Source organism: Microcaecilia unicolor, chromosome 1, assembly GCF_901765095.1.
Source record: "Microcaecilia unicolor chromosome 1, aMicUni1.1, whole genome shotgun sequence".
NCBI lineage: Eukaryota > Metazoa > Chordata > Amphibia > Gymnophiona > Siphonopidae > Microcaecilia > Microcaecilia unicolor.
In genome coordinates, this window is record NC_044031.1 from 763,062,641 (window position 1) to 763,077,095 (window position 14,455).

The 14,455-nt window shown below is 45.1% G+C and overlaps 1 protein-coding gene across 1 annotated transcript in view; it reads right to left on the bottom strand.

Moving 5' to 3' along the window:
* The window catches only part of IGDCC4 (immunoglobulin superfamily DCC subclass member 4), a 144,268-nt gene that overhangs the window by 24,450 nt on the left and 105,363 nt on the right, over positions 1–14,455 (bottom strand). Inside the window, exons 14-15 of the mRNA XM_030189779.1 lie at positions 11,955–12,125; positions 8,463–8,600 (exon numbers count right to left, since the gene is read on the bottom strand). Of these exons, the coding sequence (XP_030045639.1) occupies positions 8,463–8,600; positions 11,955–12,125 (309 nt within the window). The remainder of the gene's footprint in view (positions 1–8,462; positions 8,601–11,954; positions 12,126–14,455) is intronic.

Genomic DNA, 14,455 nt, shown 5'->3' on the forward strand with positions numbered 1-14,455 from the left:
TTCCCTCAACCTCCAACAAGGTGCCATTAAGATGCCAAAAGGTGCGACCCCTTACATGACGTTCTGATTGAACGGAGATAGTTTGATCACAATACCAATCTCACCACCACCACTCCTGGTACTCGTTTCTCATCAACAAAGAAATAATCAGTACTTGAGTATGACCTATGGAGGGTAGGAGAAGATATGGTCCCCTCTTCCTTGGACAAGAAAATCTCCATATAGCCACAGCTCCTAAACTCTCCATAAGCTGTTTCAGCTTTGCTCTGCTCCTGGCTTTTCCCTGGCCTCCATCTGAAACATCCAGACCCATTGTTGGGCCAGGAGCAGCTCTTGGCTGGTTAAATAACACTTAACTGGCTAGTCAATTCTGCCGCATGACTTATATTCCGACAGTGTCACTATGCACGTATTAGCCCTCTCCTCAAGTCACTTCATTGGCTCCCTATCCGTTTCCGCATACAGTTCAAACTCCTCTTATTGACCTATAAGTGCATTCACTCTGCAGCTCCTCAGTACCTCTCCACTCATCTCTCCCTACATTCCTCCCTGGGAACTCCGTTCACTGGGTAAATCTCTCTTATCTGCACCCTTCTCCTCCACCGCTAACTCCAGACTCCGTTCCTTTTATCTTGCTGCGCCATATGCCTGGAATAGACTTCCTGAGCCGGTATGTCAAGCTCCATCTCTGGCCGTCTTCAAATGTAAGCTAAAAGCCCACCTTTTTGATGCTGCTTTTAACTCATAACACTTACTCACTTGTTCAGTACCCATGTCTGTTATCATTTCCACCTTAGTAATTCCCTTATCCCTTATTTGTCTTTCTTGTCTGTCCTAAGTAGATTGTAAGCTCTGTCGAACAGGAAGTGTCTTTTTATGTCCAGTGTACAGAGCTGCATACATCTAGTAGCACTATAGAAATGATAAGTAGTAGTAATAGTAGTACTATCTGTAATCTCTTTAAATTCCCTCTGCCTCCTCAGGGTCACCAGGGCCAAGTCTGCAAAGACTTCCACTTTATAGGAGTTCCAGAGAATGTGGCCCACAGATCGGACTTTCACCGTAATCTGCTCTTTCATCAGAAAATCATGGAAGCATGCTGCTATACCTCTTGACACCCAATGTCCAATGAGCTCTCTCCTCTTTAATAGTGGGAAGTTCTCCCTCCACAAAAAGGCGCAAGCTAGCTGGACCACTGTCTCTTCACAAGTTTCACTGCTTTCGGGCTTTAGTACGCCACAGAACCAAAGGTTCATGTTCCGCAAGTGATTCTAGAGGTCTTCTGGCTCCAACATCTCACTTGGCTCCACATTACTTCTTTGCAGTCCTTCAATCCTTTCTTCCATTTTTTTTTTCCAATTTTTTATTTATATCATTTTTCACAGTTATCATCAATAGCAATAGATCAAATTTCACAGTAGATTAATACAACTTTGGTATTTTTACTTCGCTGAGACTATGAACATCGATTGCTAAACAAGATAGAAACCCTATTTACCCTCCCTCCCTATTCCCTCCCACCCTTTAGAGTGTTTGTGTAATTGGTTCTATATGTTCACATTTGCAGATAGCCAAGTGTTATAAAGGGTCCCATATCTTCATGTGGTGTGCCAATTGTCCTTTGCGCATTGCGGTGAGTTTTGACATCAATTGGATGTAATTCAGTTTTTCCAGCACCGATGGCAGGTCAGGTAACTGAGGCTTCCTCCAAGCTGCCGCCAATACCAGTTTGCCCGCCACAAACCCCTGTGGCAAATTGGTGTACATGCTTTTTGACTACTGGCGGTCTAAAATGTAGAAGACAGTATTCCATACCCATCTGGTATTGAATGTTCGTCACTGATTTTACAAAAGCCAATATCTTTTCCCAATATCGAGCTGCATGAGTACAAGACCACCAAATATGATACATATCCCCCTCCATCCCGCAGTCTCTCCAACAGAGGGCCGAGCCCGACTTATACATTTTCACCAGTCGACTGGGAGTGTAGTACCAGCTATATAAAATTTTGTGCCCGTTTTCAACCATAGCGCTGGACACTGATACTCTAAGCAATGATCTGAAGGCCAAAGCCCATTGTTTGGGGTCATATGAGGCCCCAAGTGCAGTTTCCCATCTATGTGTATAGTATTCTACTGGATAGGTGCGAGCTAGTAGCGCTTTATAAAGCCTGGAGACACCCCCTCTCCCTCCTCCTCCCATCAATCCCTTCTCTAGTTGTGTTTCTTCCAGACTGAGTTCCTCTGCCGCTCTCCGGCTAATAAAATCTTTTGCCTGCCAATATTGGAATGCCTGAAGTGGGGAAAGTTCATGTTCCTGACAAAGTGTTTGGAATGATGGTGACTGACCTTGATCATGCATTTGTCCCAGCTCACATAGACCCATGTTCTCCCATTCCTTGTACGCTGTATCTATTCTACCCAGGCCAAAACGTGGGGCAAATCTTAAGTATGTGTGTTTAAAATATATGCGCTCTGAGAAAAATTGTTCTCTAATCTTACACCAAATTGTGAGTGGCCACTGGAGAATTAAAGGGCTCTTTTTAGTTATTTCCTTAAGCTTATGTATCGGCAACCAGGGTATTGCCCGGAGTGGATATGGGTCTAGCCAGCTCTGTTCTATACAGGTCCAAATTTTCCGTGTGTCTTGTAGCCAGATTGCCAGAATACGCAGGTGTGCTGCATAGTAATAACTGCGAAAGCAAGGCACCCCCATCCCCCCTCTATCTTTAAACTGATACATTGTCTCCCGCCGTACCCGTGGTGGTCTCCTCCTCCAGATGAAGGAGAATACTCTACCCTGTAGACCCCGAAAGAAGGAGTCTGGGATGGATATTGGGAGAGCCATAAATAGGTACAGGAGCTTTGGAAGAACCACCATTTTTACAGCATTAATCCTACCTATCCAGGATAAATTCAGGCCTTCCCAACGCTCTAGTTCCTGGAATAAGTCCTGCACTCTTTTAGGGAAATTATTATTAAAGATATCTTCCAGGCGGCGTGGTATGTTAACCCCTAGATACCTAATGTGCTTATTGGCCCATCTGTATGGAAACTGCTCTTTCAACAATTTTAGGGTGGTACTATTTAAGTTTACGTCAAGAGCTTCTGACTTCTCAAAGTTGATTTTAAATCCGGAGACAGCCCCATATGATTTTATTTCATCCCCTATGATCGGGAAAGCTGTTACTGGATCTTTTATGGTGAGCAAAATGTCATCTGCAAACAATAAGATCTTGGTTTGAAATCCCCCCCCCCCCCCCCCTTCAGGCCCTTGATGTCTGGGTTGGCTCTGATTTTAGTCGCCAATGGTTCCATTACCAGGGCAAATAGCAATGGGGATAATGCGCATCCCTGCCTAGTGCCTCTATGGAGTTGGAAAGGTCGAGTTAAAGTCCCATTAATGCGAACAGTTGCCTCTGGTGTCTTATATATAAGATGTAACCATTCTACAAATTTCCCCCCCATGCCCACTCTTTTCAAGACCGCGAAGAGGAATGGCCAGCTGACCCGATCAAAGGCCTTCTCCGCGTCAAGCGATAGTATACATAGGGGTGTTTTGGTAATTTGTGCCCCTTGCAATATTTGCAAGGTTCGCCTTATGTTATCAAATGTTTGGCGATGTTGCACAAACCCTGCCTGGTCTTCATGTATGAGTAAAGGAAGACATTTCTGCAATCTGGTGGCCATGATCTTAGAGAATATTTTATAGTCTACTCCAAGCAGAGAGATCGGTCTATAAGAGCTACATAGTTGGGGATCTTTTCCTGGTTTTGGCAGAACTGTAATTGTGGCCAAATTCCAGGTGGGTGGTAAACCTGTTGACTCATCTAGTGAATTAAACACTTTAAGTAATATGGGGGCTAGCAATTTCCCAAACAGTTTGTAGAATTTATTAGTAAATCCGTCTGGACCTGGCGCTTTATTGAGGGACAGATCACGGATTGTCTGTTCCACCTCTTCCAAGGTAATAGGGACTCCTAGCTGCTGGGCCGAGAGCTCAGGGAGTGTCGGAAGATCGATGTCTTCGAGATATTTTGTAATTTCTTCCTGCTCCCTTTCATCTTCTGGGCTATAGAGAGCCTTATAGTATCCCCTGAATGCTGATTCTAAGAATTCATTGTTTGAATGGATATTGCCCCCCTCATCTCGTAAGCCCCCTATTAAGTTCCTGCTAGCTTGTTGTGCTAGTTTGTGGGCCAACAGCCTGCTGGGCTTATTACCAAATTCAAAGTGTGTCTGTCTAACTCGTTGTAATTTTTCCACCAGGTCTGCTAATTCAAGGTCATGTAATTGATTACGGAGTTCAAGCACCCGTGCCCTGCGGCTAGAGAGGCCTTGATCTATCCCCTGATGCAATTCTGCCTCAGCTGTAGCCAACTGTTGGTGCAATTCAGTTTCTCTAGCACAACGTGCCTTCCACACCCGCGATCGCAGTGCTATTAAATGGCCCCGAGTGACAGCCTTGAGCCCTTCCCAAACAGTGGTTGGCGACACCTCCCCATTATCATTAAACTGAATATAGTCTCTAATATATTGTTCTATTTGGGAGATATTAGCTGGATCTATCAGCAATGCGTCATCCAGGCGCCAGGTTCTGTTTTTTTGGTGCGGTCCCTGCCCTGTAAGTTGGAGTATCACCGGTGAGTGGTCAGACCATGTACTGGGGAGAATCTGCAGATCTCCAGCTACCCCCACGAGGGAAGCATCCCCTAGCCACATATCGATTCGTGAGGAGGATTGATGCACTGCTGAGAAATATGTGTATGCCCGCTGTCCGGGATTATCCCTTCTCCAGTAATCTAATAGCTGCCAATGTGTTATAAAGTCCTGAAGTTTTTTCCTATCTTGCTTGGCATAGTTTTTTGTGGAAGCTGAATTATCTAGGGATGGGTTGATTGTCAAATTGAAGTCCCCTCCTATTAGCAAGGACCCCTCAATATTTCTAGTAATTACCTGATCTATTTCTGTAAAGAAGTCTCCTTGTGGTATGTTAGGCCCATAGATGTTTACCACTGTATATACTCGTCCAGCTAGTGCCAGGACGATCAACAAGTACCTCCCCCCCCTGTCTTTTTGTACCTTTTTTATTTCCCAGGGCTTCTTGCCACTAAGTGCTATAAGTACTCCCTTGCTTTTCGTACCATCTGTGTTAGAAGCAAAATGAATGGAAGGAAAAAGTTTATGTTTGCATAACTGTTCATATCGGGGTTTAAGATGTGTCTCCTGTATCAACCCTATGTCTATTTGAAGCCTCTGCAGTTCCCGAAATAGTAGCTGCCGTTTCCTAGGTATGTTTAACCCTCGTACATTGAGTGACATACATTTAATGTCTCCCATTATACCTTAGTGTGCATGCTGGTCATCTTCTATCACCGCATGCGTTTTGGTCAATCTATGCCTATGAACCAGATCATATATCATATCTCTGCTTTTCCCACTCTTTCCCTTCCCCTCCGTTATGTCCCCTCCCCCCTCCTTTGTCCCCCTACATAGTGTAGACACCTCTGTGTAACCCAGTGTGTGTCTAAAGTAGGAGGAGTGAGCCATATTACAACTTCCCACAATCATCCCATATACAACAGTAACAAAACTACCTTTCCACCATGTCTGGAGAGTTGCTCAACTTGTGCAGCTCTTTCATCAGAAACAGTAACATTGTCATCAAATTTTGTTCCAGTTTATCAGTCTCCACTGTTTCAAGTAACTCGTGACGCTGACTGCTGGCGCTGTAGCCTCCTTGGGCCTTTTCCTGCTCGTTGCCACTTTGGTGGAGCAGAGCTCCGAGTGAGTTGTTTCCCAGGGGTTGTTGCCGGTCTCTCTTCCTGGCCCGCAGCCTCTGGACAAATTATGCGTGCCTCCTGAATTGTTTTGATCTGATGTAATTTCCCATCTTTATAGAAGACCAAAGCAAAGGGATGTTTCCATCTATATTGGATCTTAAGCTCTCTTAAATATCTTGTGAAGGGTTTTAATTCGCCTCTCCTCCTCAGAGTCGCTGCTGCCAGGTCTTGATAGATTTCAATTGCATATGTGTCCCATTTATACTCTGGGGCCTGCCTTGCCATTTTGAGCACCTTTTCTTTCAATTTATAACTGGAGAAGCAGGCAATGATATCTTTAGACTGATTATTGCGCGCTGGTCCCAGCGCTTTGTGTGCCCTCTCCAGCTGTACTGTTTCTGGATCCATCGCATCTCCATGCGCTGTTAATAGGTCACTAACCAGTTTTTGAATCACTTGCTCGCACTCTTGGTATGATGGCGTCTCCGGGAGGCCCCGAAATCTTAGATTATTACGACGGCCCCTATTTTCCAGGTCTTCAATTTTTTCCAACAATTGTTGATGCTCACCCTGCATTTCTGTCATCTGATGGTCGATGGCGCCCAGCGCTTCGCTATGAGCCTCCACTTGTGTCTCTGTATCTTCTAGGCGCGAGCCCAGTTCTCGAATTTCCCCTCGCAAATTGGCCCCGAGCGTCGCCACCTCAGTTCGCAGGGCTTTTAGGTCTGCGCTGATATTTTGCAGCCATGTTTGTAAATTTGGGACCTCCTCTCCCTCTATTTCCATATCTTTCAGCTGTTCCGGCTGATTTCCTGGGGATCTGGGGCTTTCTGCGCTCGTTGGCTCTTTTGCCTTCCGAGCCTCCGCCATCTTGTTTTTTGGCTCCGCCGCACCTCCGGTATAAGCAAACCGCGAGAGATCTTGTAGCGCTCGAGCGGAGCTCATATATAGCTGCAGTTCTTTATCTGGGCTCAATTTAGCCTGTATTTCGGCTCTCCTGACTTTTTTTTTTTGCGTGATAATCGCTCGTTTTTTCTGCGGGAAGCAGGAGCTGCACTCTTAAGCGTCCATGCAGCTCGATGACGTCACTTCCTCCCCTTTCTTCCATTTTCCACGATCATTTCTGCTTGACCTTCCACATGTCCTTCAGCCTCTGTCACACTCTGTCTGATCTCGATTAAGTCCCCTTTCAGCTCCGATATTACTTCCCTTATTGCCAGGTGGTGCTGATGCTCCTTGAAACATTTGTGCATCTCTCCACGAAGACCTCCATCATTATCTGCTTCTTCCACTGGGGACTGGTCTCTGCTATCCCTCGGAGAAGCATTTCCCACTTCCACTCCTGTTGTTGCCATCTTAGAGGGCTCACCATGGGATGAGCTTCCACCCAGATAGGAATACGCCCTCAGATCTACCTGCTTTTTTCAGGCTGCCATATTTTCTCACTTTTCTGGGGGGAAGGGAGTTAAGACACCTCCACAATCAAATCTTTCTGTTTCACTGTAAGCCATGCAGAGCCTTGGGGCTATGTGACCAACATGGATGGGGATGCCACTTCCAAACTCTATGAAAGCTGTTTGGAGTCTGAAAAAGAGAAAGACTACAGCTTTGAACAGTACACAGTCAAATCCTTTACCAGAGCACTTGCTTATTGGTTTGTGAGGAATTAGAGATTGTAAGGGAACAGACCATTAAAAAACTCCAAACAACCCAAAACACGGCAGCTAGACTCATCTTTGGAAAATCTAAATATGAAAGTGCGAAGCCCCTAAGAGAGAAACTACATTGGCTTCCGCTCAAGGAACGAATTGAGTTCAAAATCTAAATCATTCACGCAGATGCCCCACTTTATATGCTAAACCTAGTGGACCTACCACCCAGAAACGCCAAAAGATCGGCCCGCAAATTCCTAAATCTGAATTTCCCCAGCTGCAAAGGAGTGAAATACAAACAGGCCTATGCTACGACCTTCGCATACAAAAGCACACAGGTCTGGAATGCGCTACCCAAGACCCTGAAAACAATGAACAATCCAACCAGCTTCCGCAAAGCTCTGAAAACTCACCTCTTTAACAAAGCCTACAAAAGTCACCCTCAATGATACAAATCATCCCCCAATCCACCCAAACACACCTAAAACACTTCTCACACAACCTACCCAACATCCGCCCATCTAAATCCTCTTCTACCTCAGCTTATGAGCAACTGTATTTAAATCATGCATTGACTTTATCATAACCTTACTCTGTAAGCCACATTGAACCTGCAAAAAGGTGGGATAATGTGGGGTACAAATGCAATAATTAAATAAATAATAAATAAATAAACTCTTCCTTTCCCTCTCTAAGTTCTCCCCAATTGTCTTTACCATACATGTATCTCACTCTACCATAATATCACCTTGATATTAATCGCAACTTGTATTTGTTCATACCGAAATCGGTTAACGCCAATTACGGTACCAGTAAGCCACATTGAGCCTGCAAAAAGGTGGGATAATGTGGGGTACAAATGCAATAAATAATAATAATAATAACTGAATCTATCTCCTCTACACAGATTGCGCAACGCGGCCACTGAGTTGATGAGCAACCCCAGAGAATCAGGGGCCACTGTTCTCTTTCGTGGTACTACCACAGTGCTGCCCTTTTTAGCACAGTAACTCACAACACCTCATACCTGCAGCTTCCTCTGGTAACGTGTACACTTCCAGTAGGCTTGAGTAAGGTCCTGAACCCACAATGGTCCGAGCTCCCATCCGGAAGAAATACCTGGTGTTGCTCTCCAAGCCATTTACATCCATCTTGAAAGTGTCTCCTGAGAGGGAAAAAAAGGGGGGGGGGAGGTGTCAAGAAATCAGAAATTATCTGAGTAGTTCAAAACATCACGTGTGTTGAGACAAATGTGTGTGTATATATCTGTAAGGGGATAGGGAAGGTAATGTGAGGAGGATCAAAGCAGGAGCCATCCAAGGAACTTGAAGTATCCACAGTCAGGCATAGATCAATCTCCTTGTAAGTATGGCTGACTGCCATGTGCCCTCTTAGTGCTCACTCCATCTTTCTCCAAGAATCTCCTTTCAAAAAAAAAACCAAAAAGGTTGACTCTACTTAGAGAAGAACTAGTTACAATTGGAAGGGCCTCCTGCAGAATACAACATAAAGACAATCCACACTCTCTCCCACAAGAAATCATTACTAGAAGACATACTAGAGATTACCAATAGAACGACTAAGAGCACATTACCAGAGGCTGTACTATGGGATTACCAAGGGAATGAAGAAGAGTTTGTTACCAACCGGGGGATTACCAAGGGAATGAAGACGAGTTTGTTACCAACCGGGGGATTACCAAGGGAATGAAGAAGAGTTTGTTACCAACCGGGGGATTACCAAGGGAATGAAGAAGAGCACATTATCAGAGGACCTACCAGGACATTACCACTCTTCTTTGTTCTCTTGTTAATGTCCTTGTAGAGGACCTACCAGGGGATTACCAAGAGAACAGAGACAAGCACATTACCAGAGGACTTGCAATGGGATTATAAAGAGAATGAAGAAGAGAACATTATCAGTACATAAGTACATAAGTATTGCCACACTGGGACAGACCAAAGGTCCATCAAGCCCAGCATCCTGTTTCCAACAGTGGCCAATCCAGGTCACAAGTACCCAATAGTAGCAACATTCCATGTAGAACCCCAAAGAATAGCAAGATTCTAGAATTCTAAAGACTAAGAAGATTCCATGCAGAATTTCAAAGTGTAGCAACATTCCATGTGGAACCCCAAAGAGTAGCAAGATTCCATTCAGAATCCCAAGCACATAAGTACATAAGTGTTGCCGTACTGGGACAGACCAAAAGTCTATCAAGCCCAGCATCTTGTTTCCAACAGCGGCCAATCCAGGTCACAAATACCCGGCAACATCCCAAAAATGTACAAAACATTTTATACTGCTTATCCCAGAAATAGTGGATTTTCCCCAAGTCCATTTAATAACGGTCTATGGACTTTTCCTTCAGGAAGCCGTCCAAACCTTTTTTAAACTCCGCTAAGCTAACTGCTTTTACCACATTCTCTGGCAATGAATTCCAGAGTTTAATTACATGTTGAGTGAAGAAATATTTTCTCTGATTAATTTTAAATTTACTGCTTTGTAGCTTCATTGTTTGCCCCCTAGTCCTAGTATTTTGGGATGGGTGGTGAGCATGGAGAAAGAAGAAATGTCAAATGGGCAGGAGACCCTGGCAAGTGAGTTGAGAAGACAGAAGGAAACGGAAACCAAAGGCAGGGACCAACATGATTTGAAAAATAAAATGACCAGACAACAAAAGGTAATAAATGTATATATATTTTCTATTTTGTAATTAGAATATGTCAGATTTGAAATGTGTATCCTGCCAGAGCTGGTGGTAGACGTGGCTAGGGCCCGGGGCAGAAATTTGGGAGGGGACCCCAAAGCCCACTGCCAGGCCATGCCTTCTTCAGCTTTCAGCAGGCTTAGGGCTCTCTCTGGCCAGGGGGCAATTGTCCTAGTTGTACTCCCCTAACACCATCCCTGGCACGTGTGATCTTTCTATTTCTTTGTTGTGACTTTTTGGGGTTTTGGTTTAATATATGTTTATCAATTTGAGTCAGCTATTATGTATTTGGCATATGTGTTCTGTGTCTGTGTCCGAGGTATTCTGTTAGCATGAATTTTCTATGTAACATTCTGTAGTAATTTCTCAGTAGTGGAGAGGATACTTGTGAGGGGGGAAGGGGAGACAGGGTTTTTTTAAAAATCCTTGTGATTTATTAAATGACAGTTGTACAGAATATTGTTTCTTTATATACTTTAATAAAATGATTTGAATATAAAATCCTAACTATTTGAGGCTTCTGCGGATGGGATCAGACGGCGCTCGTGGGGATGGGGCGGGGACAGTCCATGGGTACGGGGCAGGGATGGGGGACAGAGCTCACGGGGACAGGGACAAACTTTGTCCCCATGTTATTCTCTATTACCAGAGCTGAGGACAGGTAAGAGAACTCTACTATACAGCCACTAGGGGGCGCTCTATCATAGGCTGATTCCAGGCTTTCTGGCCCTGGACTAGGCCAATGTGGGTTTTAGTTGCACCTGAGCCCTGTCCTCATGGTACTAATGACGCAGGAGAGGAGAAATCATGCAGGTGGGGGGCAAGAGAAGAAAGCAGCATTAGTTCAAGTGGGTGGGGGGAGGAAGTAGTAAATGTGGAGGGAGGAAGCATAGGAGCCAACTTTTCAAAATAATTGGGGGAGCTAAACCCAATGGAAATCACTCCTTCCTGGATAAAATCAAGGAGTTTGTTCAATAGAGCTATCATCTATGGATGGAAGGAGGAGAAGCAGGAAGTGGAAGGGGAGATATTGAGGGGCAGAAAGACGGAGGGATATAGGGCACATCGATACAGCTCTCTGTGCCAGTATGAGTAGGGTTGACCCAAGGAGGGGCCTGTGGCAGATCAGCCTATCTAGAGCATCAGATACAGGTAAGAAGTGCTACTGTAATGGATGGGGACAGGCCTGAAGTACGGGGTCCCTGAAAGCATGGGCCCTGAGGCAGTTACTTAGTTTGCCCCTGCCCCAAGGGTGGCACAGAATATTAACAACCCGCAGGATTTGCTCTTCAGTTGCAAACCTATATCTACTCAGAATTACACCAACCATATCCTGCTGTTAAGACCTTACTACTACCTTCACCTTCCTGGAAGCAGAAGGGGACCCAGCTCCCTCATCCGCTCCCCTTCCTGTCCTCTTACCCAAACCACAATCCTTTCCCCAGCTCCACCTAGGTGCATTCCCACCCCCTGTCAGCTCAAGGGATTTGTACCCAGAGAAAATGCTGCTCATTTCTTGCAAGGACACACAATACTCTAACCTGTACTCTCAGCCTTCCCTCACTTCTGTAGCCTCTTCTATGTGCACACGCAGTCCACTCACACCCTGAAGCACCCTTTCCTACATGCATACACAGCCCTTTCCCCCACGTACCACCTCTCGTATGTACACACCCTGAGGAAGCCTTTCCCACACAAACACACCTGGCCCTCTCCCCCAAGTGCACACACAGCCCTCTCCCCCTCCACCCCAGGCTGCCTTTTGCACACAGCTCTGGCAGGCACCACATTGTATCAGAGCTGGTTCACCTCCTGTCACCAGAAGCGTCCATGTGTCTTCGTGCTGGGTACGGTTGCAGCTGTACACTACGATGTATTCCAGGATCACGCCATTAGGCTGCGTTGGAGGCTGCCAGTGTAGTTGTGCCCAGGTCTGACCAGTCGCCGTTAGTTGTACATCAGAGGGAGGCGTGGCAGGTCCTGACAAAATACCAATAAGAATATAAGAGGCAGGAACAAAGCTTAGGCTCAGTGGAGGAGTAGCCTAGTGGTTAGTGCAGTGGACCTCAAGCCTGGGGAACTGAATTCAATTCCCACTGCAACTCCTTGTGACTCTGGGCAAGTCACTTAACCCTCCATTGCCCCTGGTCCAAAATAAGTACCTGAATATATGTAAACTGCTTTGAACGTAGTTGCAAAAACCACAGAAAGGTGGTATATCAAGTCCCATTTCCCTTTCCCCCTTTCCCTTATGACATCACAATACCAGAAGTGAGCCAAGTATCGGGCAATCAAGCCATTGTGACATCACTGATGAGGTTGGCTCTTATTGGTGGAATGAGTGGAGGAGTAGCCTAGTGGTTAGTACAGTGGACTTTGATCCTGGGGAACTGTATCGGGCAATCAAGCCATTGTGACATCACTGATGAGGTTGGCTCTTATTGGTGGAATGAGTGGAGGAGTTGCCTAGTGGTTAGTGCAGTGGACTTTGATCCTGGGGAACTGTATCGGGCAATCAAGCCATTGTGACATCACTGATGAGGTTGGCTCTTATTGGTGGAATGAGTGGAGGAGTAGCCTAGTGGTTAGTGCAGTGGACCTTGATCCTGGGGAACTGAGTTCAATTCCCACTGCAGCTCCTTGTGACTCTGGGCAAGTCACTTAACCCTCCATTGCCCCTGGTACAAAATAAGTACTTGAATATATGTAAACCACTTTGAATGTAGTTGCAAAAACCTCAGAAAGGCGGTATATCAAGTCCCCTTTCCCATATAGGAAGCCTGGCCCAGCCCTGCTGAGACCTCTGCTAAAGCTTCATTAGAAATGTTGTCAAGGGATTGGTCAGCAGCATCTTTGCGATTGTTGGGACAGATATGGGAGGATGGGAAATGCCATTCGTTTGAAACTTTAAAAGAGGAATTTGGTTTGGGGGACAGGGACAGGTTTCATTATATGCAGATCAGAGATTTTGTGCAGAAGAAAGCCAGAGAGGATCTGTCTCTGGTGGCCACGGAGCTTGAAATGGCAATGAGATCTGGGGAAGGTAAAGGAGGGATTTCCCGAATTTATAGAGCTTTACTTCATAAGTCCCAACCATTAAATGTGGAGTACCACAAGGATCACCCCTCTCACCAACCATTTTCAACCTAATGATGACCCCCTTGGCAAAACTCCTATCAAACCACAACCTCAACCCATATTTATATACACGCCGACGATGTAACAATATACATCCCTTTCAAACAAGACATCAACGAAATCTCCAACGAAATCAACCAAAGTCTACACATCATGAACACATGGGCAGATGCATTTCGTCTGAAACTAAATGCAGAAAAAACTCAATGCCTGATACTCACTTCCCAGTACAACACAAATGAATTCACCGCTTTAAACACACCAAAACTAAACCTTCCAATCTCAGAAACGTTAAAAATCTTTGGAGTCCACTATCGACCGCCACCTAACACTCGAAACTCATGCAAACAACACAACCAAAAAGATGTTCTACTGCATGTGGAAACTGAAAAGAATAAGACCATTCTTCCCAAGATCCGTCTTTCGCAGCCTAGTGCAATCCCTCGTACTCAGCCATCTGGATTACTGCAACTCACTATACGCAGGTTGTAAAGAGCAAATATTGAGGAAAATTCAAACAGCCCAGAACACAGCAGCCAGACTCATCTTCGGAAAACCAAAATTCGAAAGTGCAAAACCCTTACGAGAGAAGCTACACTGGCTCCCACTCAAGGAACGCGTCACTTTTAAAGTATGCACATTAGTCCACAAAATCATTCACGGTGAAGCCCCAGCCTACATGTCTGATTTAATAGACTTACCACCCAGAAACGCTAAAAGATCATCCCGAACTTTCCTCAACCTCCACTTCCCTAATTGCAAGGGCTTGAAATACCAGGGGCTGCATGCATCAACCTTTTCTTACATGAGCACGCAGTTCTTGAACACACTACCACGCAAGAAAACGATCTACGAACAAACCACCTTCCGCAAACTATTGAAGACCCATCTTTTTGAGAAAATTTACGGAAAGAACCAAAACACATAAAGCCCACACTCATTGTTCAGTTATGCATCAATACAGCCACTCCTGAATTCTCATCCCCCGGAATCTTACCATACTCATACCTTTACTCGCAGAAAATGTATACCAAGTGTTTTCCTGTTATTATATATTGCCCCTTTTTGTCTCCCTTGTTTCCTTCCAATGTTTCAGTGCTTTTTCCATGATTATACTCCTTAACGATACTTTAACTTTGACTCAAATAACTCATCACAATGTAATCCATAAC